Here is a 26842-nt window from a genome sequence, read left to right on the forward strand (position 1 = left end):
TACTAAGCATTATTATAATTCTAATAACTGTCATTGTTGTCATCAATAAACACAAACGTATAACTATTAAATTAAATAAAAGAATTCAGGAGAATTCTAATCTAAAGGGGGGAGAAGTTACATATTCAATTTCAAATATAAATTCACATTGTAAAACAGACGAAATTGATGAGTTTGTAAATAAAATAATGAACAATAAGTAAAAGTAATTGGAAACGCATTTCCTGTTTTGCAACAGTTTGACTTACCTGAAAAAGCGTGGGACAGGAAATGCGGAATAAGGTATTGACAACAATTTGTAAAATTAAATATTAAATGCAGAATAAGCAAATACGTATGTACGTTAGTTTAAGTCTAAATGTAATAATTGAAATTATAATAAATCAGTTGTTGAGAAGCCCTTCAAGCAAAAAGTTGTCTTTGTTCTTTCATTTATTTTTTTTCTCAGCCGCTTGAGCAAAATACAAAATTCGCGCGATGAACACTTTTCACGGAGCGTGGATTTTCGTTATAAAATTGTACGATTTGTAAACGTTGTTGAGGCGTAGGTATTTTCATGTTGAAATGTCAATGAATACTGAAAAAAAAAATATTTATTTAGTTTGACAGTAGTCACGCGTTGTCTGCCAAAAAACCCTATTGGAAAAAGCACCTCCCTTCTGATCACCCTTTATAGATGTATGTATATATACTTGTCTGTGCTGTGTAAAAAATCCATGACGATATCTGTTGACAGTATCTCATTACTATATGTAGACTAAAATGTGTCTGTATAATAATTTGAAAACTTTCAAGCCGTTTTTCTCGAACTTTTAATTTCTTGTATGGGGAGCATGAAAGGTAATTATTTTTCCCTCAATTTCCTTTTCTTAAAACTTACCATATCATTGCAATTGTAAATAAAAAACATTTTTATTTTTAAGTGAATTTTTCAATATACGAAATTTATTAAACAAATTTTGTTTAAAATTTTTTTACAAATGTGTTCATGTATGTATGTATGTGTATATCAATGTGTGTGGGTTTTAGACGTATGTATGCATGTTGGTATGGTATTTTAATTCAATTCATTACTATTTTATTACAACTGGATATACAAATATACGAGTATGTATATATGTAGTATGTATGCGACGTTATTAGATTAAATGATAATTTAGTAATAATTGCAAAAATTGTTCCAGAAATATTTTGTGATAAGAGTTTATAATTTGGAAACAGATAGCTTTCACTCAAAAAAGTTCATTTTTAGAATCTTGGTAAAATCATGCATTTTACAAGTACTTGAAATTAATATTATTAAGTTATACATACGTAATGTAATGTAATATTTGATTGGTTTTTTTGTTGTTGTATCGTTTACATAGATATAAAATATATATTAGGAGAACATAATTATAATTATTAATTAATATAAATGAATGCAAATCATAGGCATTTTATGATTATTAATTAATTATGTAAGATCTCAAATATTGTAGAAATGAATTCAATTGGTTAAATGTATGTTTGTGAGTGAGTATGTAGTATGTATGTATGAATGATGGTATGAAGAATTTTTTTTTATTATATATACTTTTTTCATATTTTTCTGTCGATTTTTGATGTTGTTTTTAATTACGATGTAGTGATTAATATTTTAATATTTCATTGTTGTTGTTGTTGCTAGCTTATAATTCTTCAGTTCATTAATGTTGATGTGGATGTGGATGTGGATACGGATGTATGTATTTGTGTATTTGTTGGCAGATAGTTAGAAGGAGGTGCTACACTTGAGCGATGAGTTTTTGCATTGTTTGTAGAATTCAAGATTTTTGCGCCTAGTTGGGGCTGCGCCAAAATATTTATAAACGGGGCTGGTTTCAAGAAACGGCTAAAGAGATTTATGCACACGCAGTTGTTGTACGTAATTTATAATTGTTTACTTCTTTTAATTTTCTGACAAACTGCAGCTTTAAATTGAGCAAATACTTTTATTTAAAATAATTGTTTTTTTTTTGTTTTTAGTTTCTAAAGCAACATCTGCCAATCGTCTATATTGACGTCGTCGTTTGTTAAGTTCGTTGAGTTGTTGTTGTTCTTGTTTCGAGCTGCAGTTCGTTGATGAGCACTTTTCGTACACGTTAAGGTTTCGTGTGTTTATGTGACATATACATATGTACGTACATATATATGTTTGTTAGTGTTGATGAGGAATAAATGAGGATACAAATACAAAAGCTAGGAGCAATTTCCAGAGCTTGCAAGTAAAAATTTGATTTGATGTGTTTGGGAATGTCGATTGTGTTGATGATTGTGGTACGAAAATGCCAAATGCCATGCAGTTTGTATGGTTGTTTGCGCTTTTAGTTTTGGAAAATTAAAAATTTTATGCTTGAGTGCATAAAACTCAATTTTGCTATGAACATTTGTTACTTGTAGAAGAGTTGTTGTTATTATTATTATTACATAGAAGAGTTGTCATTAATTCATGTAATTGCATTTTTGCTCAAATATTGCTTCAATTTTATTTTTATATTAATTTTCCTTTTTCCTCTAAAAAAATTGTTTGCCGCATTTATTTTTTGATTGCATAACTCTTGTTCGTATTTTTTCTTTCTATCCGTCGTCGTTTGCCAGTTTCTTCAGGAGCAGGTTTTGTGACGTTTATTTTGGAATCCATCGCATGCGTGCGTAACCATATAACTGTTTCGCTAAAAGGTCTTTATTTGTATTTTTTTTTTTTGCTTTCTGTATAACAGTGTTGGCGTATATTTGTGTTCGTGTTTGTATGTAGCATGTGTTTTTGTGTTTACAAATTTTTGCTTGATTAGCTTAAATACTAATTATTTTTGTATTCTTCAATTCTCTGAATTCTTTCTATCAATTCTACCGTTTTTCCGTAATGGAAAACTTCTTTATTTCAATGACAGTTTTCTTTCTTTCTTCCTGCTTCTTCTCGATCTGCCTGCCCCACTTTGTTAATAATATCAATCGCACCGCACCGCACCGCACCGCAGCCATCCATTCATCCATCAATCCATCGGTTGTTTTATCGCTATAAAAATTTGCAGGATTCACTGCTTTTTTAACTTTTCAGTAATTATCGTATGTGGTTTGATGATCGGTTAGTTTAGTTGTTTTTGTTTGTGTGTATTGGTTGTGTGTTATTTATTTGCTTTTTATTATTTATCGGTTTCATCACTTCATCTCAGACCCTCGCTTCTCTGTTGTTGATTTTTTCCTCAGGCGGACGAACAATACACAGGCGATAAACTGTATTTACCAGAGACCTGACGAGAATCCACCTGGTGGAATGCGATTCTTGTTGATGACCTGATTGGCACCATTCAGACTGGGTACTGAATTGTTAAACGAATTGCTAGGCTTATAACCCTCGCCTGTGACAGGATTGCCATCTAGATGTGAATGAAAGATAAGACAAAGAAGACACGCATTATTAAGGAAATTAATTAAACTATGCACTTAAATAATTTTATAGCTGTAAGTTACAAAAGACGTAAACACACGTAGTGAATTGGAACAATATTACAATAAAATTTAAGGTCAGGTTGTTAAAGGAAGGATTGCTATAGTTTACACTCTACTCTCGCTCGCTCACTCTCTCTTATATGAGTTTCTGGTCCATTATATCAAATTCTTGTTATGGGAAAAAAAAAACAAAAATGGCGCAGGTAATAGAGCCCTTAATGAACCTAAAACGCATACTGGAATGCTGCAAGAAGCCATTCTTCACAATTATGGCAACATCAGAAAACAAATATTTGCTAATACCATATTCCAGAGAGTACGTCGAGGAACAACATCTACGTATTTACTCATAAATATTTCGGCTTGAGAGTTGTGCATGTGTTGAACTTTTATTATTTTTGTTAGCATACAAATTGAGCTTACGACAAATTTAATATTTTTTTTATACAAAAACTGCCGTTTGTGTCTATTCCCATTGAACATTTAACTGTCACAATACATGTATAAATTTGTTAGGGGTTTGACCAAATTTCCCCCCACCTGTGGTTATGTTGTTCCACAAATGGAGGGATCTACACTTTTAAGCCCCCTCGGCAAGGCACACAGTGCATGGACTGCAGCCAAAAATCATGAAATCGAATCCTTTATTAAAAAAAAAATAGATATGCGAGATCGAAGTAAAATCTACAATTATGTAAGATAAATTTAAAGAGGCAGTTTTAGGTACTCACACACAGATTTGAAGTAAAAAATTGTATTCTGTTATGTGCAATTAAAAAAGATTTTTTTACGACAGGAATTATTTAATATCTACAATTTCGAAACGCTTTAGTTTTCGTTTTGGCAATAAGCGTTCACCAACTATCGTTATTTAAAAGAAAGTGCAAAGAGATTAGTAGACAGCAACTAAATTTAGTAACAAAGGGTATCCCAACAACACAAGCACAAGTATGTAGATTATCTTTACAAAGTTTCTACTGCAGAGGTCTGCAGTGTTTTTGAGTGTTTCTTTAAGAGCTTGAGAACTTCAAATGATGATACAAAACAGAAATATTATTGGAATTAGTTTATAATCTAGTAGATAATTTCATGGCATTTACTTTTAGAATATGACATCCGGCATAGGTCTACCGCGACTACGAGTTACATGGTCAATTCGATTAGTCCAATTTTTGACTACTCTTACCGATGGATCTGTATAGTAAATCTAAATGAGCCAATTGCCAAATGCAAAACTACGACGCAAACGATGGTCATTTGGCGTCAAATTTTGTACGAGGTGTATTTTATAGACACACAAGCCAAGATCCTTACGTAAAGTTTTCCATGTAGTCGAAGAACAAAGGCAAGGCAAGTTAAGAATGACGACAAATCGACATTTCGGCGTCGTCTTCAAAACTTCTCGAAGAGATTTTTTCTATGTAAATTTTCATTGAAGAAGCATTGATCGGGCGTTAAATGATTCGTGAAATTTCAACGCATTTGCCATTCTTAGCTGCCAAATCAAAGTCATCGACATTAATGTCGATAGCCCTCATGCAGCAAAAAAACTAAAACACGCGATGCTTCCATTACGAATTCGCGCGCTCTTTAACATGTAACTGGCTAACTTAACTCGATCAAATTAAGCAGAAACTATAATCAACTCCATAAAAGAAAGGAGTGGAGAAAATGTAAACGAAGATAGCAAAAGGGTTAATATTCAAAAAGCTAAGGGTAGGCACAGCACCATCGTTGAAGTCCGCATTTGAATGCAAAACCTGTGCTTGGCTACAAAATAGACATACAAGAAAGGGAAGAAATTGCGGTAGGCTAACTAGAAACAGTTTATACATTCTATACATACAGACATGTAGGTATCGACATACATATATTTCTAATTATAATTAATAATTATTTGTACCCAATTTCATTGCTTTATCTATATTCCTTATATTTTCGGCCGCATTTAGTACTGGAAATATAAATTTAAACAAATAATTCAAGCATTAAAATTTTAAATTTTTTTACGTAAATTCTGATGATAAAATACTTAATCTAAATAAAAAAAGAGAAGTCTGTTATCGACTAATTTATGGAATTTTATGAATAAGATAGCGAGCCACTGTTGGACATTATGCATTTTTATGCCGCATATGAGACTTCTTCAAAATCAGAGAGTAGTTAAGACTTTTTCTCAAACACTTGTATCTCTCTATCAAATTTCATATTTTGACTTTTTAAGATAATATAGAGCTATGCACTAAATTGCATTAAAATCGGATCACTTAATATATTTGCGCCCCCAAACTTAGGGTGCGGGCGTAGCAGTTGTCTACTTTTCACCATTTCAGATCCCTTTTTTCTACATCAGAAGGCTTATAACGAACTACAGCGAAATCGGAACACGTTAACTATTTTTCCCCGCAGCTTATATAAGATCTCTCCACTGTGCAGCAGCGTGTTTTTCAACAAAAAGTTTTTATTTGGCAGCAATGCACTCGCAGTTTTGTTATATAACAATGTGCGATAAAAAATCAACTTTTTTTTGTTATCCAGGAGAAATTGTATATGCACGCGAAACTACACATTTTATATAATAAAACTGCATATACTCAGTTTTTCATTTTCCCATCAATTGAATTGAAAGTTTCAAAGGACTATACTTTCAAGAAATAGTTTTAAATTCTTAAACTCGTTCAATGATATTAATATGGATATCAAACGAGAGAGGATATATCCAGCTATTAAATAATTTTTTTTTTACTTTCTGCCAAGATAAATAAAGACTTTTTATAGTATCCATTATATTAGTTTAGGGAAAAAGAAAACCATTATTTTCTCGGTAGATGGCTGTAGTGATCGATATCCCGTAAAGTATCGATCAAACAATTTAAAGTTTATGCTCATTGTCAAAGTGACATTTCACACTAAGAGATTCGTTTGCTGTTTTTGGTTTGTTCCATTCAGTTGTGAGTTACAGGGTGTTAACAATGGAAGCTAACAAAGAGAATATTCGGTACATTTTACAGTTTTTCTTTGATAAAGGTTAGGCCGCTGAAATGGTGAATGGTGTATATGGTGTCAATACTGTAATAGCCAATTCGGTGCAATTTTGGTTTCATCGATTCCTATCAGGCATTTTTGATGTTAAAGAAAATGTCGATGTCAAAAATATTGATAAAATCACAGAAATAATAGAAGTTGACCGAGATGTTAGTAGTCGTAGCATCACCCAAGAGCTAAAGATCGACCATAAAACAGTAAACCAACATTTTTTAATAATATCAAAGCGGGAGTAAAAGTATTACTATTTGAAATCTATAGTTTCCCGCGTTGAGGATAACTTTTATTGCCGCACTGTGTAATTTTATACTCCATGTTTTGAACAAATAAAAGTTTTAAAACTGACACGGTAAGTCTTGTTATTGCTTAACATGGACTGTAGTTTCGCAGTTTGGCAACACATTTTGACTCAACTAATTGTTTAGTTTGAAGTGCAGAGCTGTTGTCCAGTGAGAAGGAGAGAGTTTAAGGCCGCGTTAACCATGGCTGTTTTGTAGGGCAATACTGTCTTCTCTTTACCTAGAAACACAACAGCTGATTTTCGTTCACACATCCGATGCCATTGCTTCATATATTTGCATATAAAGCAAAACGCTGTAATAAAATTTATAAAAATGTCCGTGGGAAGCAATAATTAAGTAAACATTTCGCTAGAATTAGTAAAGTAAAATAAATGTATACCAGGGCGCAAAGAAAAAAAGGCCGAATACCGAATGATTTTAAATAAATTTTTTTGTAACCAAAGTCGAGGAGACAGCAAACAGCTGATAGCGAAACGGAACTTGACTCGGCCTGACTAGCCGTTTGACTAAACGTTTACCTATATTGTACTTTTAAATGCGTATTGAATTTAAATTTAGTTTAAACGACAAACAAAGTTCAATTAGCACTGCAAAACCCGGTCTTTAGTGCCATATTGAAAACGAAATTTTATAACAGCAAGTGCTCGTATGGGAATATGTAAATACGTTATGAATATTCGATCTCAAGAACGTAATTACTCTGCTTTCATCGCTTATATAGATACGAATGTGCTTTTAACCGGAAGTATTCCGTAAATATTTTTTACATTTGTAAGAGTGACTCCCACTGTTAATACAACATTTGATGTAAGGCCGTCAAAACTAAATAGGCTAACTTCGTAGCAGCTCTGGAAGTGAGTTAACGATCTTCACAATACAACAATACCTTCATGGGAGTTTGCGCATTTAAATAAATAATATTTAATTGTAGTTCAAAGTAAAGTTCTTGGTAGAAATACTTTTAAAGCCAGCGCACGAACAAATTGCAGAGAATGGGACCTAACCTAACCTACTGCGCTCTCGGAAATATTTTAACGAAGTGACAACTTTCTGTCACTTCAGCCCTAAATCCCCATGTTCCCTTTACGGTAATATTAAATTATTAATCTCCACCCTGCAAACCTCGACGATCCTTCGGTTTCTTCGGCTTTATGCCTCCAACACCATCTTCACCCAAACCCAAACCGGTAATGGGATTGCGTGGCGTTGGTACAGGTGGTGCACGGTTGTCGCAAACTTCCAACACTTCTTTACGCTTACTGCGGGATGGTGACACTTTCGAACCTGAATATGGTCTATCTGAATTTACTCCAGTTTCACGACGCGTTTGCGAGGCCACATCACCAGCACCCATATGACTATGCTTCGGTGAAGCATTGAAACGTGTTTGAGTGTGATCCATTATTGAGACTTTAGAGCGTGAGGTGACTTCAGGGTGTTCGCTCATTCTCGAACGTGCTGAGTCGCCTTCGTTTGTAGTCATACGCGAACGTACTGACAAATCGTTGACATCATGTTTTCCGTGCGACTTATCCTCGCATGGCAAATCAATACTGAGTTGAGGTGTATTAGAAGCAGGAATTGAACTTGACTCCGGTATTGTTTGGGGTGGACATGCTTCATCGGGTTCTGCTTCATCGATGGTAAATGATACGAGGGATTTGGATTGGAGGTTTGATTGGATGTAAACAATGATGATGATGTTGATAGGGATTTTAATAAATATATACAACAAAACCAATGAGCGTTTTATGCAATTTTTTAATTCAAAGATTTGTACTACTTACTGCTCATTTTGCGGAAGACTTAATTTTCGTGAAAAACGTTGGAGATGGTTATGGTGATGTGAGTTGAACAAAAATTGCGGCGTGCAAAAATGGACAATGGACAAAAGTAAAAAATGTCTTTATATTATTTTATCAATAGTTTCAATTAAAAATATACATATGTTGTGCAAACAAATACTTTTATTTTATTTTTTAAATTATTTCATGTATGTCAAAAAAGTGAATTTTTGACTTTCCAAAACAATATGATTGAAGGATATAAATTTGATTTTTTGTTACTTCTAAGTTGAAAACTAACTTGTTTAAGAATAAGGTTATTTGCGGTGGCCAAATCAAGTGCCCTTCACTTGGAGTTGATCATGTTGGGTTTTTAATGGAAAGTTAAGCTTTAAATAGTGACATAACAATTTTTTATTTACATAAATAAAATAAACCCTTACACATTTTTTAAAATCTGGCAACGTCAAAATCCCATTCTTCAAGCTTTACTTCTATGTGAAGCAATATATAGTGCACGAATGAGCTAAGCGACTACTATTAAAATGTATTACCAAGCTTTGACTTTTTAGAAACATAACCAGAAGTCCTGTGCGCGCTATAGTGAGTCAACTTAAACGTACCATTGAAGTAACCGAAAATACGCGTTTCAATCAAAATTAGTCAAATCAGTCACAAGAATTCAATTCAGTCCACATTGCGAGTTTTGCGGTAAGCTAATGGCTTGCACCTTTACAAAATCAAACTAATTCAAGAAGAGAAACCTTTATTACATTTGAAGCTCCTAGACTTCACCAATTCAGCTCTTCAAAATTATCTCGCCTTAATTGAAAATCCCTATACACAGAGAGCGGTCAATTTGAATTACCGACTTATTTTACTTTGACGGTCAACTTCGAAATTCGTGAATATATAGTGAAAAAATTAGATTCAGCTACAGAAGTCCTTTGAATGAAATTATGCTGCATACTGAAAAAGGAAGTTTTACTTTTTCTATATTAATAAAAAAAAATAGTGAAAAATATTCATGCGCCTTTACTTATCCAATTCCAAATGCTAGATGGACCGATCTGTATTAAAGCGGACTGTCCTTCTAGCAGCATTCTCCGCGCATGTATGGGGAATGTTTATGCTGCTACAACAACAATCGTTCCCATGACAGTCGGTTGTATGTTACCGGAATGACCCGAATATAGGTATATCCGGCCAAGGACTTTATCTTCAGTAGCTTTCCTTGTTCATGTATGAGAATGTTTATGCTACTACAACAACAACAACAAAGCGGAATTCTCCTACCTAATTGTTTAGGGTTGCACACATTTTTGTAATTTAATAATAAAATATTGTATAAAATTATAACAGAAATAATATTTAATATTATGAAAAAACGAATCATCTTCGACTAGTTTTACATAGCCCGATCTCAAAAGAGAAATGCTAAAAACAAAACCAAATCTTTTCGAACATAAAAATAAATAAATAAAATCTTTTCGAATATGAAAATGTTTGTGTTTAGTGGTCATGCAATACTCCAACCCCAAAAACTTAAAAACCTAGAAGATTGTCAGAATCACAGAATACCCCACCAACAAAAACTAGTAAACACATATACAAGATATTTAGCTCGTTGAGCCTAAAAAGATAAGAGTGAACTTCTTCCTATACAGGGGCAATCTACCAGCTTTTAAACACTACAGAGCGCTTCTGATATCTTACAACCGAAAACGCATTAAGCTATGCATGATGAAATCCAAGCAGGGTATATCCTAATGCTTCCCTCAGGAAAGGGCTTAAAGGGACTTCTCTAAATCCACAATAGATCTTAAAGTCGCAGTTTTCTGACCCACACAAAAACAATAAAATTGAGCTGCACCGTAATTTTGGTAAAGCTCAGTTTATGCCGTATGTTTTATTTGGGATTACAGACAAGCATTGAGTGGACGTCGAGAATATCTTATGATAGGTATCTGTGAAGAAGACTTTATGCGAGCGGACTCCTTTTTTATAAAATTTTACCTCCAAATTTTCTTTATTATCTACAAGCAAAAACATATTATATGGGCGTACTGCAGGATTTGAAGAAGATGGTATCGTGAAAAAGGCCGGTGGTGTGATGTCGTTGTGACGACAACGACCGGCTCAGAAATCTCATCTCAAGGCGAATATATACAAGGGGAAGTTACCACAGCAGCTGATTTTTTTTTTTACGATTTGGCTGATAAGTGTTATTTTTGTTCTAATGACTTCATCATGCATGGACTCGCTTTGTCTCATCTTATGCGCCACTATTTTATACAGAAGTAGCTAAAGGCAATTCCAGTCGGTTCTACATATGTCACCGGATCGACCTGGATTTATATCCGGCCAAGGACTGTGACTCCAACAGCGTACCCCGCACATATTTATATAGGGAATATTTATGCTGCTATAACAACAAATCAAAATCGAAAGACTTTTGAAGACTGAAAAGTGCGCTAGAATATGGGTATTGAGATAGAGAATAGCAATTTTTTTTTGAAAGTTACCCAACATTTTCAATGGGCCACAATTGGGCCGTGGTCTTCATACCAGTTCATGGCAAGACGGCTATAATGACACGATGCTGAATAGGGTGAGACCTGCACTGATGTACCTTTCATCGTCCAAAACCACAGAGCCATATTTATGGTTGTCTTGACTGTATAATTTTGACGCACGCGGTTTAGCACTTTTATTTGGTTTATCATTTCGATTGGGTGTTACAATCTATTTATATAATCGTAAACCTTCACTTTTGCGCACTTTTTGGGCGTAACCTGTTGATATATGGATTTGGTTCGCAGCATCTCGAAGTGAAAGGCAAGTTTTTTTCGGTATATAATGGCATCACTTCTTTGGCTTGAGACTGCGACACACTTCCTTTTTTCTTCCACTTTCAGGTCCTCGTTCAACCGACAAGGTTTCACTAAACTTTTTTAACATATAAGTTAACGTACTTTTCGGACTATTCAAAGTTTCTGCTATGGCATTGTGCGACGAATGACCATTTTCTTGCTTTTTGAACACAATTTTCTCCGCAACCTCTCACTTAGCCCAACACATTTTGAGGAATACGTAGAAGTTAGGAAAAGTGAATACGCACATTAACAACGGCAACAAACACTATGAATACGTGTACTGATTTTTTATTTACACATTAGGTTTACGCAAGTGATGAGTAAACACAATCGACTAGTTTTTTTCTTCTCCGCTCTTTACATACTATATGAAAGCACACAAGCATCGTCTGCAAACGACGACTGTTTAAATACATACGAAACCATACAAACGAAACCATACCGATTTTTCGGTAATTTACTTCGTTTCAACATTAACGATTAGATATTGTTTCGTTAATGCTGCTTTTAAACGAAACAAATTGAACCGCCTTCGCTCTTATGACAAATTCCGTGTACTTTTTGTACAGAAGTTCCTACTAGTTGCCTAGCTTTCGGCATTTTGCAAGTAGTCTAAATATTATTTTATCTTTTCCATAAGCAAATTTACCAACAACTAAAAAAAATATATAATTGATTTCAACGAAGTAGTCCCTATGTTTTTCTAATCACGTTTACTCACCTGTTTTTGAAACACCATTCATCTTCAAGTTCTCAGTAGACGACGAGACCGAGGACGATGTCGAGGTCGACACCGAACCACCTTTGCCATTGCTGTGATGACCATTACCATTAGCCAATAACTCTTGAGCGGCTTCAGTATTCGAACCAAATGGAATGTTGCTCTTCATGTGATTCTTGGCGGGAGTGCCTGGACGTTCTGGTTCGCCGAAGAGACGCTGATACGAATCAACTTTCTGCTGTCCGCGACGTGGCTGATCACCTGCATAGCACACGAAGAAGCATGATGGTTCGGAAAGAGAGAAAAAGAAAATTGTTTGTTTTTTGCGTTGCGTTCATGTGCGTACACGAAACCGAAACGAAGTGGATGGAAAAAACAAACAAATTGAGAAGTTAGATTAAAAATGCAAATACAATTCAAATAATGAGTTATATGTAGTAAATATGTATGTATGTATGCATGTAAGGTAAGTAGTACATATAAAAGGTAGTCAAGTGATATAATTTTGTTTTTATACATATGTACATATATATGTGTACATGAGGTTAAATTTTATTAAATAAAAAATAAACTTAACATTGGCATCGGTTTTATAGAAAAGTATAAAAATTCAATTGTACATTTGCTAAGGGTGAATAATGCTTGTGGCCGTGTAGCTGAAGGAGAAAGGGTGATTTTATAATATAAACGTGAAGCCATTAGAGGGACTAATAATACGAATGTCATTGCAATAGAATTTTATAGTTATTTACGCAAACTCATGATCTACCTTCGTACTTTCCAATTTAATGAATATTTAGTGCTGAACTCAATTCAAAAATAGTTTTTACTCAATTCGTAGCTAGCAACATAAATTTTACTTCATTACTATATGCAACAATATAATATACTATACGAGTAAGTATGTCGACAATTGGCAATTTTTATAGGGTAATGTGACTATAAACAATAAATCCGAATATATTTAGCCAAATACTTTCTAACTCACGACGGAAAAAAAGTAAATGAAAAAATGTCAATTTCAAAGTAGACGGAAAGTAAAAGAAAAGAAACCAAAAAAAAAAAGAAGGAAAATTGTCACTGTCCGCAGGCGAACTCACGAAGAGCAGCACCAACCAATAATTGCTTTGACTGAATAGGTGACTGTAATGGGTACATGGGCAAAATGATAACGGTGAGAAATTCAAGTGTACTTGTAAAGGGTGATCAAATTGGAAGTACTTTTTCCCAATAGATTTTTGTGACAGATCACGCGTGACTACTGTCCAACTAAATACATCATTTTTTCAGTATTCATTGGCATTTCATCATGGAAAGACTTAAGTCTCAACAACGTTTACAAATCGTTCAATTGTATTACGAGAATCGAGGCTTTGTGTAAGGTGTTCATCGCGTGGTTACGCCAACTTATGGTGTACAGGTTAATCTTCAGCCCGAACGGTAATTTTGCATATTGGCGTAGCCATTAAGTATTCGGGTTGAAGAGCACCCGAAGCTACTCGAGAACAGCCATTACATCCATTAAAAATAACATTTTGGTCCGACCTATGGTCTGGATGAATTATCGGCTCATATTTCTTCAAAGACGAGGATGGCGCCAATGAAAGAGTGAATGGCGAACACCATCGCACCATGTTAAGCGACTTTTTGATGCCAGAAATTGAAGTTCATGATCTCCACAATAATAGATTTCCAAAAGACGGTGGCAGCCCGTGAAACAACGGCTTTACTGCATCGTCGTTTTGGTGAGCAATTTTTCTCTCGTCTCGGACCAGTTGATTGGCCACCAAGATCGTGTAAAATCACACCTTTGGACTTTTATTTGTGGTGGTATGAAAAGTCTCAATGTTTTGTGGGTAAACCAGCTTCGATTGAGGCATTGGAAGCCACCAACACTAAAGGAATTCACGAGATACCGATCGAAGTCCTTCAGTGAGTCATTTAAAATTGGTGTTCAAAGATGGCCGAATTACGGCACAGTTGAAAAGGGTTCTCTTTAAGATATAAATGTCATAAATGGCTATACATAAAAATAATAAAGATTGCCCAATCAATTTGGATTTTCGTAGTTTTATTTCAATTTAAAATGCGATACGTCTAAATTGATCACCCTTTACAAGTAATTAGGATGTTGGTTGCACATGCAGTATTGTTATCCAGCTGGTCAATCGTTCGTAGACAACAAAGTGGCTACAAACAACTATATACCATACAGAGCTTCCCCTAAGTTAGGATTTGTCCGTAAGGGCAAGTTTAAACATATCGAGTCAGGCCAAGAGCGATAGAATACAAGACGTCACGCTGGTGCAGTGGCGTGAGAGAAATGTGAAAATAGGAGCAAGGGTACAGGAAGATGAAATTACACAAATAACATACGAATAAGGTTCACAAGTACGACGTCACAGCGATTCTGTCTTCTTTGTATGGTCATAAAATTCTGAGGCACAGTAAGAACTGAACCAGATGATTTGATTGTAAAGTTCCGTTCCCCCGACAATCATTACCGAACTTAACAAAATTTTATAAAACATAGCTAACCGAAATTTTTTTTACAGTTTACTAAGCGTCGTTTTCTCAACGAGCCTTTAGCATTATATCTAACTTCATCTTGCCGTTAAACACATTCTCGTTCTCTCGACTCTCGTTTCCTTGAAGAACGTTATAACCGTTAGATAAGTTTATTATAACGTTAGACAATCACTAAGAAATGACCACCAGCTATACTTTTATGCTATATAAAATAAATCGTTGCGATAAATCAGCATCTCAATAGATTAAAATATGACTTTACTTTTACTTAGGGAGGCATACTAATTTAAAAACTTTTTAAGCCGATTTAATAGAATCTTTGGTTTTTTGGGTTATGCCGTTCTCCCAGCAAAATAGCGAAACGTATCATTTAAAGTTTAGTTCATGTGTTTATAGTTGTGGTTAAAGTGAAGTGCAGTGAGGTGAGCCGAATTTAATTAAGGCGATGTAAATAAAGAGCAGCTGGTTTTGGTACCAGTTTGAAAATATTGGAACAAAATTGTAGATTTTTCTAGCTTTGCCGAAGTTTTGGAGTTGGCTGTTTATTTTTATTTCTTTATTTATCAGTGTCAGGTAGTTGAGAAATCAAAAAGAGTTAAACGGCATTTACAGTTAGGAATATGTTATCGCTTCGATTATTAAAGTTCACTTTATTTGATAACAGAGAAAACGATTCTAAGTGAATAATAAAAAATAAATAAAAAAATAAATAATTGGCGCGTACACTTCTGTTAGGTGCTTGGCCGAGGTCCTCCTCCTTTTTGTGGTGTGCGTCTTGATGTTATTCCACAAATGGAGGGACCTACAGCTTCAAGCCGACTCCGAACGGCAGATATTTCTATGAGGAGCTTTTTCATGGCAGAAATACACTCGGAGGTTTGCCATTGCCTGCCGAGGGGCGACCGCTATTAGAAAAATGTTTTTTTTTTTTTATTAATTTTGCTTTCACCGAGATTCGAACCAACGACTCTTTCTGTGAATTCCGAATGGTAATCACGCACCAACCCATTTGGCTACGGCGGCCGAAAAGTGAAATTTATAAAAAAAAGTCCTGAAGTAAGGGGCTTGAGTACTAGACTACACCTTTAGGAGAAAAACCACCCCGAAATTAAAAAAAACATCGATTTTTATTTTAATTTTAAAATACATATGTACAATATTTTTGGCAATATCTTAAGATGTTTTCGAAAAAAATATAAATAAAGAAGTTATGATTATTTTAAGACAGCTGTGTAATAGAGTGCAGAGGGCTCTTTTCCTTTTTTTTGCGTTTTTGTCGAAACTACATTTTTCAAAAATAAGTACACATTAATTTCAAAACATTTTAAGTAAAAAAAAAGTAGTTAAATTTTCTCCTATTTGTTTAACTTGATTTTAATTTATGAAAAAAAAAAATTGTAACTGACTTTTTTAGCACAAAAATTAAATTAAAACTTTTCAAAGTGCTCCTAAAATTATACTTATTTTTTAAGTCTGACTAAGTCACTCTGAAGACAATTTATCAAATTTAAAAAAAGTCTGTATTTATATCTGCTGTTTAAACATTGTTTTTTTTTTTTGATAAATATGCTTTGATATGTGCTAAATGTAAATAAATGTGAAATAGCGCTACGTCTATTAGCTTCTTTAAAAATATATATATTTACAATCTAATTTTAGTTGTATATATAGTTAAGACAAAGTTTTTTTCTAATAGCGGTCGCCCCTCGGCAGGCAATGGCAAACCTTCGAATGTATCTCTGACATGAAAAAGCTCATCAAAAAAAATAATAAATAAATAAAATAAAATATCTGCCGTTCGGAGACGGCTTCAACATTTGTGGAACAACGTCAAGACGCGTCAATTATGTATGTATATATATATATATATATATATATCTGCCGTTCGGAGTCGGCTTCAACATTTGTGGAACAACGTCAAGACGCGTCAATTATGTATGTATATATATATATATATATATATAGTTAAAATAAGCTGATAGAAAATACCTATAAATAATTGTAAGTGATTTGTGAGGGGTATACGATCTTCTGCTATCATTCTATATCTAACGCTTTGGTTGTGCCGTATCGCTACTATCAAATATCTAAAAAAAAAATCATTATATCATGTTGTGCCAGAAAAGACACACAACTGACAGGATAGAAGCACGCGCGCCCTAACGATGTGGAATAGGCGGGGGAAAATCGAAACGTGTCAGCTTAAAGGCAACACCTTCTAACTTAATAAAAGCTTATAAGTGCATTGATACGCCGTGCAGCAGTCATTGCATACGTATGTATGTATGTAAGCATGTACTGGCGCTGGTATGCGCACTGGCAAATGGAGTGCCAGCCATTCACTTGGCCAGTCTAAAGAGCAGACTAGCAAAAAAAGTAGAAGCGGAAGGTGGCAATGATAAAGGAGTGTATTTTAGTACAAATTATAGTGTTTAAAGAAAAGTGTAATAGCTAAGGTAGCAGCAGCAAATAGTAAACTTAAATTTTAGATATGAACAGATCTTCAATTACGCTACAAGTTCGGCCCAAACTGTTGAAATTAAACAGATTATCTGTTATTTGGGTTAAACACGAAAAAAAAATATGAAGATTTTGAAAAAGAGAGAGGAGTAAATACCCAATTTATCTGAGCCGAAATTTATGTCAGCTTCTGCTTCTCTGCCTCTGCTTTGAATACTTATGTAACTTATATACATATCTTCGTCATGAATTTCTGTTTGAATGTGGCGCGTGCTCTACACGCTGCCGCATTACTGAAATTACTGAAGTAGTTAAATGTTGCCACTGATGTTACTGCAACACTGATCAACGGTCATTGCTGTCGTTCACTGTCACTATGCCTACTCTTGCTACGACTGCGCTCTAGCCAAATGGCCATCTTACTCAGTTAATCATCCTCCGGCAGTTGGTTTGCGCGAACTTACACCTCGATCTTCGTGCGCATCGTTTAACGATTTAATGCCAATTACTGTCCACATTAATTCCACTAAAATGTTCGTGAACTTGCAGAGCTTTTTAAAAGTACATTATTTATGTAGTCGTAAGTTGCGATTTTATTGTCAAACAAGCGAAGTTTGGTCAAAATAAAGAGGGGCTTGGCGCAAGCGCAAATTTGCGTTAATTGAGGCGAAGGCAAAATTATGGACATATTCATGTTTTCTACATTTTACTTTCTAAAAAAGAATAAATAAATGGGTAATGGTTTGTTTCGACGCGCAATTCTTATTAATAGTAATTGGAAAAAAAACGGCGATTATTTTTTATAAATCGGCACACCACAGATAGGAGGAGGAGCTCGGCCAAACACCTAACAGGAGTGTACGCGCCAATTATTTATTTATTTATTTTTTAACATAGGACCAAGTTACCACTACCATTCCTCCCTTAGCCGGTTCTACGCTATCGGAACGACCCGGATTTATATCCGGCCCAGGACCGTTACTTAAGCAGCAATCTCCGAAAAGGTTGGCTGATCAACAATAACAATAACTATGTGAAATTTCACACCACTCTAACATTTTGACAAAAAAAAAAAAGTTCTTTTAGTTCAAACAACAGTTTATGCGCTTAAAGACTACACCCAGCTCTTTAAATAACTTTTGAACATAAATTTAACGAATACTTAGTGTTTAAATTTCGATTCTGCCATAGTTTCTTGGCGCTGTGCGTACAACTTTGTAGGCATTTCCACGAAATATTTTTTTTTTTTGTAAAGTGGGCGGACAAATTTGCTTGTGTTGAAGCGAAATTTTGCAAATAGTGTAAGTGTTAAAAGATCCTTAAATTATTATTTACATTTATTATACTAATCGTTGAAATAAAAACCTCAAGCAATTCAATATCCGTTATTGTTAATTTAAAAAACGTGTACTTTCCGTATACACTTGGGGGGGTTCTTAATTTAATGGCCATATGTGTAGGTTGTTTTGCCATAAGTCCAGAGACATAAATTCATCTACAGTTAAGGTTATTCAAAAATAATTTAAAAAAATATACATTCAATTACAACCAGGTTAAACAATTTAATCAGCCGAATATCCACATAAAAAATTTATCTGCGTAAAAACGTATTTACCTATCAAACCTTTTCAATTATAATTTATTTACAAGTAAAGTTAAATAAAAAACAATTAGCCAAAAATTAGTATGAGTGTGTAAATGTTAATACAAATAAAAAAAAATCATGTAAATATATTGGATTCTACCATTAAAAGAAATAATGGGGACTTCAACGATAATTTAATTTTTTGCAGGCTTTTAATTTCTTACATATAAAAAAAAGTATGTTAATTGCTTTTGGAAGTCAACTTTCTATCCCGTTTAATGGTATCAAAAAAAAAACCAAAAAAAAAAAAAGAAATATGGGCAGCGTACCAATAACAGTGTAAATTATTTTCTTCAGGATATTTTAGGAAATATTAAATACGTTAAAAAATAAATTGCTTTGAACTATTTGGTGAACTGTTTGTGCTATTAAAATGTTTTGAGTGGAATCTAATTGTCCCAACAACAGCAACAATTTATAATAGTTAACAATAAGTATGTAATAACAACAACAACAAAATTGTAAACCACAAAAGGAACAAACTGGTAACAATTAAAAATCGATATTTTTACAAATACAAATATTTGGTACCAATGAAATAGAATCTGTGAGCTCCTTGTCGTACTGCAAAGACATGGAAAAAAGAAAGAAAGAAAAAACAAGAAAAAAGAAAACGTTTCACATTGAATTACGGTTTTAAACTTTTTTTTATTTTTGCAAACTTACGAAAAAAATACAAACAACAAAGAAATAATAATTTTGATTAAACTATTTTTGAAAAAAAAAACACACACATATACTTTGATAAAAAGAAAATAAACTGGAATTATAAAAAACTATATATATGTATGTATGTATCATATAATTGAACTAGCATTTCTTTATGCATATTTACACAGCGAGAGGAGACTGAATGGTCAATAAAGAAATTAGCTAAACTAAAAAATTTTACTCTCTAAAACAATTTAATATTTTATTATGTACATTATGTATGTATGTATGCATGTACTTAGTATATCTGATTATTTCCATTGTTTTTGCTGTCTAAGGAAAATCTAAAATGCATATTTAAATGTGAATAGAAAAGCTTAGAAGCTGGCGTAGAGGAACAAATTTATAGTAAATATATATTTATGTATGTAGCTTAAAAGTTGGAAGAAAATCATAATTTTTATGAAGCACTTGCATGTTTTGGATTATGATCGTCGTACACAAAAGAATAAAATGATTGTTGTTAGCTTTTGAACTTACATTTGTAAATCTTTTGAAATGTTTAATAGGTAGGCAAACTATATGTACACTCTGTCAAAAAAGTACAGGAACGAAACATATATTAGTTATTAAAATATAATCTGAAAAAAAAAACACTTAGGCCAACAAACAACACAGCTCTAAATAAAGTCATTTGTTTTTTTTTTGTGTTTGGTTCTAATATGGGATATATTTTTGTGCGCCAATCATTAAATACTTTTTAAACATCTATTTTCCGGAATCGACTTTAGACCACGCCACGAGTTTTTATCTTAGGCTGCGTTTCTTTAACTTTTTGAGCGATGGAACCTTTTAGAGCTAATTATAATATTTGATGGAGCCTTAAATAATCAAATCCTGGTTTTATGTATTTCGTATTAACAAAGAATTTCACATTAAAATTTCTATCTAACGCGCGGTATGAAATTGCCTTTTATTTTTCAACCATAGGGCGCCCGGGCACAGTTTGAGGATGACTGATCAGCGATAACGTCCGAAAAAGGATGTCTCTCTAATTTGGTAAATACGGCGACTGCGTAACTATATGAGTCGAGTTTCCGGATACAGAGTTACAGAGTTTTGTTTCAAATCGCAAATACGATCTTTTTCGACAAATTTGCTCTCTAAGGCTCCGCTATTACCCACATAATGTTCTTTATTCTGACATTTCGTCTGAACTTTTTTTTTAGTTTTGATAATCTTTTCAAATGACTAATTTGGGTACTTTCTTGACAGAATATACTTTTTAGTTAAATACAAATTAAAAATTAAGTTTCGAGTTTAAATTTTGCAAATTTTTTTGTAACTCAATAATTAAATTCAAAACCTAACTTGTCTTTAACTTTTATCGAGCCAAATTTATTTAAATTTTGGGTACACGCATATTCAATGTTTCATGAGCAACAATTCATTTTTATTCCTTGGTACTAAGCTAGGCCATTTTTCTAATCCTGTATTGAATAGTGCTCAGCGACGTACACATATGTAAATATTTGTAAAATAAAATGTAATATATCGGTATTTGAGAATATGTTTAAACCATACATGCTGCTATTTCAACTTACCGTTATTTTTGATAGCGCCATTTTTGTCACATGAGAAAATGTTCGATTGCATGTGATTTTTGACGTTGCGCGGAGTTTGTGGAAGGTCACCGCCGAAAATGTCACTAGTTCCACCGCCTGGTGGTCTTAGAACCCTAAAAGAGAAAAAAATACAGAAATTTGCGATGAGTTTTATGAAGAAACAATAAATTATTTAATAATAATTGTTTGCTATATGGATACAATATAAAGTATAGATATTTCACATCCATATTAGCTGGCAAGCTAGAGCTCGACCCATACGTATTTATCGAAGTTCATTTTGTTGTATTAAAAGTGATCAGTGAAAATGAATGCAGTTCAAGTAATGATAGCGACACTGAAAACCAGCCCCATACTGTGGTCATTTCTGAAAATAATATCGCGCAAGCTCGCGTCCATGAAGAAGTGACAACGTTTAGTTTCAGAAATGGAAATAACATCGATTGGCAGTGCATGAACTGCATCACTTCGCAATGCATTAGAGGAAGTTGGTCTAATGAAACATGGCACACCGGCCAACAGTCAAATCGCAGTCGGAAACCAATGCGAAACAGCATTTTAACATCACCTGAAGTTCTTTTCGATTTACATAGTAAGGCCGACTGCGTACATATGTAAAAAAATGGAAGCACAGAAGCAAAGATACGAAATCAAAGCGTCCGCTGAAGAAACAACAAAACACTGTCGCCTCTTTCGAAGAAGAAGAGTTTGACTTTTGCGTTGTTTATAAAGGGGGTATGCCAAGTAGTTGAATAAGTAGAAATCACATTTTCAATTTGCGGAATAAAAAAGTAGGTATCTCTACCGAACATCGAACAGCATAAATTGGTTAATCTAACTTAAGTATTCCCGCCAAATTTGATAACTGCTTTACTAAGCTGGCCTACTGAAAAGCCTAGCATATATTAACTTCAAAAAGCCCCAACTCAATTTCTTTAATCTCATGGCTTGTAAATGAACATTTTACATACATACATACATACATACATAAATACATATGTACATTGACGCTGTATTACGAAAATATTTTACCAAGCTTTGCTAAACATATTTATACACATGTGTATGTACGTATGTGTGCCTGCATAATTTTACTACCACCGGTGCATGTTTTTCAGTTAATGTGTAATTAGCTTGGCCGAATTGCAAGCATTCAAGAGCCAACAACCATTGCAAATGGCCTAATGTGCTTATTGCATTTAATTGTTGCGAAGCAAATACAAGTGCAGCAAAAACAAAAAGAAGCACACAAATCAACAAAGCAAATAGTCATACTCATACTTAAAGCTATGAACAAGTCCATAAAAACAACAACAATACTCGTAAGATGGTAAGTTGATAGCGCTACTAAATAATGCCACTTGCAAGTGAAAGAACAACAATAACAATCAAGAGCAACAGCTTTCAAGCTGAGTGAAAAGAACAAATACATAATAGTACAAACCGAGTAACCGACCGACTGACCGTTCAGCGGCCAGCCGACAGCCGCCAGCCACTTTACGTTCGAGAAGCACGACAATCAGCGAAGCGAAGAAATACAGTTTGTTGTGCAGCTGGAGAATTTGTTAATTTTCTTCAACTTTGCTTTTCTTAAGAACGAGCCACTCGTTTCGCCCTGAGGAAACACTATTCGTATTAACAAAGTGAAGCGTTCAGTGCGAGCAACATCATCAACAGCGCCACCATTATCAACATTATCACAGCAGCAGCAAAATAACAGAGCAGGGCAGCCGCACCAGCCACCGCCAACAACACCAGCAGCGCAACGGCATATCATCATCATTAACACCGCCACATTATTTGTGGTAATGGTGGTGCCCAGTGCTGCAAGGTATTGTTGTTGTTATAGTTGGACAACTACTGCAATTTTAGTTGTCGCTGTTGTTGCTTGAACGGAAACTGCAGTTAATTTCATGGTTTTATGAGATTTAAGGCAACGATGCGAATCCAGTGGCAGCGTGGAGAGATAAGAATGTACCAACATAAAAAATGTCTGTGCAAAGAAAAAAAAAAACAACAACAGGAAAATTAAAAGAAACAGCTGACACACACAAACAGTGCATCATTTTTTCAAAACTTGCAACACTGTGCTCTGCTTCCGTTTGGAAGTTTTGTTGCAATACAGGCTGTGCTTGGTGCTGATTATTTGATTATTCTAGTTACTCGCTCGCTGATTGATGCAATCAAATGAATTAAGTAAAACCAAAGTAATTAACTTTGGAAAATGACTACAGCAGCAACAAAAAAGGTATTTTCGTTCCTTGCGATGTTCTCAGCAACTCTTGCCACGGTTGTATTTGTAGGCATGCGTGAGTAATTAGAGTTTTAATTGCAGCCAAATAGATGGAAATGAAAAGGTTTTGACAGCCAGACAGTAAGAGAAACATGCTGCCATGTTGGTGACAGGAATTGATAAATTAAAACTTTTTACGATTGGTACTGAATTATTGAGGCAAATTAACACATCAATTTCTCCAAAAGACCCACAAAAATTGCCCTCCAACCTCTGAGATATTTATAATTCCCGCTGTAGGCACGAAACGCCAAAATGATAGAAAATGTTTTTCCTAATAGCGGTCGCCGTTCGACAGGCAATGGCAAATCTCTGAGTTTATTTGTGTCATTAAAAAAGCTACTAATTAATAATAATTACTGTGGTGGCTCGGGATTCTGAGATATTTTTTACCTAAAAGTTCAAAAAACGCGTTTTGATCTATATTTGAGGTTATGTAGCATCACGAATAAGGTATTTCAAGGTAGAAACCTTAAGCCATTGATATGCCCCGTTATTTGGAAAAGTATACTCTGGTTTCTGGCAAAATTTCTTGCCGGTCTGTGCAATTTCTCTCAACGTGGTTACTTCTTTTTATTATAAAAATGACAGCATTGGAAATCATGGTAGGTAAATTAAAATTTCTAACCACTTTTTAGCTTTACTATACTTCGTTAGCTTTTGTCCATTTTGAAGACAATTTCATATTTTTCAAACGGTAGTAATCACACGATGCCTGGTTTTGCCTGTACGGTGGATGCGATAGAGCACTCCAACCAAGCTTTTCGAACTTCTTGGTCTTTGGTCTTGTGATGTAGAAACGCAACACCCTTCCGATTTGCAAATCAAGCTGATTCTGGTCGATAGCCAGTTTCAATTTGGTCAGTTATTGAAAGCTGAGGTCCTAAGCAAATATTTGGATCAATATCATTAAACAAACAGCAAAGACGTTTTGGCCATTAATCCGAACTTAGCGATCGTTGGGCAAGCTCACCGTAAATTGATAATGGTTTTTTGATTGTGGGAGATCTATTTTTCATTGCCAGTTATGCTTCGCTTTAAGGAAGGATAAGGATCAGTATGAAGAGTCGTAGGCGTCAATTCGGTTCAAAAGGTTCTTTCAAACCAATACGTCATAGGGCACCCAGCCAGCCTTAAGCAAATGGTGCCAACTGGTTTTCGGGCTCATCTTTAGCTCCTCAGGAAGGAAATATGAGCTCTTATGTCACTTCGACTCTATGATTTCAATTAATTATCGCCATTTTTGCCGATTGGCCTACCAGAGCTGGAATAATAAAATATTATCACCAAATTTTCACATACACAATTTTCCATACAACATTTGACCGCGAAGGGAAGAAAATACAGAGTCCGTCAATAAATTATTAAAAATCAATAAAAAATTTCAGCTATTTCAAACTTGCACTTTGTTATACTTAAATTAAATGAGCTAAAAAACTACGTACCGAGAAAAAAAAATTCTGGGTAAAAAACTGGAAATTCTGATAAATTTATATATTTATTAATTAAAAACATGTAACATGAAAAGCATTGTGAATTTTGCAAAAGCAAATCACTTTTTTGCCTGACTGTATTTTTCTTCAATGTAGAATTGTAGAAAAGGACAACATTTTCTGAAATTGATTTTTGCAGGATTATTTCTTGTGCTCAGTAGTACCGTTCCGCACTTCGCAAAAGTGAGAGGTATTTGGTGCAGTATTTTTGCCTTAGTCCAAATCGGGAAACGATAATACACATTATCGTAAAAAATGTTTCGTTTGATGAGCAAATTTCAAAAAAGTTAAACGGTAGCTTTTTTTGTATTTTGTGTGCATGTAATTGCAGTAAATTTCCACTGCAAGACCAATTGGGTCTTATTTATATGCGTGTTCCCTCCTTATGGATTTATGACTTTTAGGCCATTTAAGTAGTTTCCAAATTATTCATTTTCTTTTGTCAATTAATTACCCACTTTTTAAATAAATATGTACGTATGTGTGCCAGTAGGCAACCTGCAGTAAAAAGTCCAACTAGGAACACAAATTTCTAGTTCACAACTAGTTACACATATTTATAGAAATATGGTGCTTTATCGAATAAATAGTTTCGCTAAATACCGCTTTCCTAGGATTAACGAGAAAATTTATAAACCAGAACAAACTCCGTAAAGAAAACACGTAAAGGTTAAGTATAAATTAAGTAGGTGTAATGAAGCATTGGCGGCCGCCATAGCCGAATGGGTTGGTGCATGACTACCTTTCGGAATTCTGAGAGAACGTAGGTTCGAATCTCGGTGAAACACCAAAATTAAGAAAATGTTTTTTCTAAAGCGGTCGCCCCTCTGCAAGCAATGGCAAACATCCGAGCGTATTTCTGCCATTATCATCATAAAAAATATCTGCCGTTCGGAGCCGGCTTAAAACTGTAGGCCCCTCCATTTGTGGAACAACTCAAGACGCGCACCACAATTAGGAGGAAGAGCTCGGCCAAAAATTCAAAAAGGGTGTGAGCGTCAATTATATACATATATGTATATATAATGGAGCATCCAAGACATGTTCCATGGTAGTATAGGTTTTATTAAGAGCGTTTATTTTGATATTAAAAGAAAAATCCTATTTTTTAATATTATATAAATGATCGGATGTTTATTTCATTATAAAGAGGAAGGCATGTCGTTAATAGTGGAAAATAACATCAGGCAAATGACCAACACGACCACGCTTACAGGACAATACTCTTTTCATGAAATTTTCCATAACCGAATTGCAAAGGTGCTGCCCTATGTCCTCGATAGCCTCACGAATTCCATCTTTGAGGTCTTGAATCGTCCCTGGGCTGTGACCCAAAGAAAAAAGTCACAAGGTGTTAAATCACAAGATCTCGGTGGCCAATTGTGATCACCTTTTCCAGAGATAACACGTTCCGGAAACTTTTCGCGTAAAAGATCAATAGTTTCGTTGCTTGTGTGGCACGTAGCGCCGTCTTGTTGAAAATAAACGTTGTCCAGATCAATACCATCCAATTCCGGCCATAAAAATTCGTTAATCATCTCTCCTGTTTAACACCTAACACCTGCTATTGGAAAATCCTTTATATACCAGACGTACTGAAAATAAAATTACATTACATACATAGATACTCGTTAAAATGAATCAAGTCGTTGTTCAGACGGCAACGAAATAACATGGCCTGGGGCTGACTTTTTCGTACATGACCAACACAATCTGTATTTTTTTTTTTTTATTGTATACAAATCACTGTCAAACCTTTTTTTACATCATCAAATCAGCTGATTCTGCGCTGAGAGCAGAGTTACGTGAACCAAAAATGTTTTGGCTGTGAGTTTTATCAATATTCGTAATGTATGCCTATATAGGCATGACAATTTTTTCGTTAATTTTATATAAAAATTCAAATTATAATAAAATCAATGTCTTTTAAAATTTCAAACTTTATAA

General features: G+C 34.3%; 2 protein-coding genes across 2 annotated transcripts in view; both read right to left on the reverse strand.

Annotated features, from left to right (window-relative positions):
* Positions 1-909: 909 nt before the first annotated feature.
* Positions 910-8716, reverse strand: LOC128868595 (microtubule-associated protein Jupiter-like). The gene is made up of 3 exons (XM_054110874.1): positions 8606-8716; positions 7941-8447; positions 910-3398 (listed from the first exon to the last, which is right to left on the reverse strand). The coding sequence occupies exons 1-3, from the start codon at positions 8610-8612 to the stop codon at positions 3262-3264; spliced, it is 651 nt and encodes a 216-aa protein (XP_053966849.1). The 5' UTR covers positions 8613-8716; the 3' UTR covers positions 910-3261.
* Positions 8717-12191: 3475 nt separating this feature from the next.
* LOC128857506 (microtubule-associated protein Jupiter-like) overlaps positions 12192-26842 on the reverse strand; it is a 71385-nt gene continuing 56734 nt past the window's right edge. The window contains exons 2-3 of the mRNA XM_054093287.1: positions 21089-21222; positions 12192-12460 (exon numbers count right to left, since the gene is read on the reverse strand). Of these exons, the coding sequence (XP_053949262.1) occupies positions 12192-12460; positions 21089-21222 (403 nt within the window). The remainder of the gene's footprint in view (positions 12461-21088; positions 21223-26842) is intronic.

This window comes from Anastrepha ludens, chromosome 2 (genome assembly GCF_028408465.1).
Source record: "Anastrepha ludens isolate Willacy chromosome 2, idAnaLude1.1, whole genome shotgun sequence".
NCBI classification, from domain to species: domain Eukaryota; kingdom Metazoa; phylum Arthropoda; class Insecta; order Diptera; family Tephritidae; genus Anastrepha; species Anastrepha ludens.

Excerpts from the sequence above, each read along its gene's own strand:
- LOC128868595 (XM_054110874.1), bottom strand. Across the intron at positions 3,399-7,940 it reads GAAACCGAAGGATCGTCGAG|ATGGCAATCCTGTCACAGGC; the intron begins GTTTGCAGGGTG and ends ATTCACATCTAG.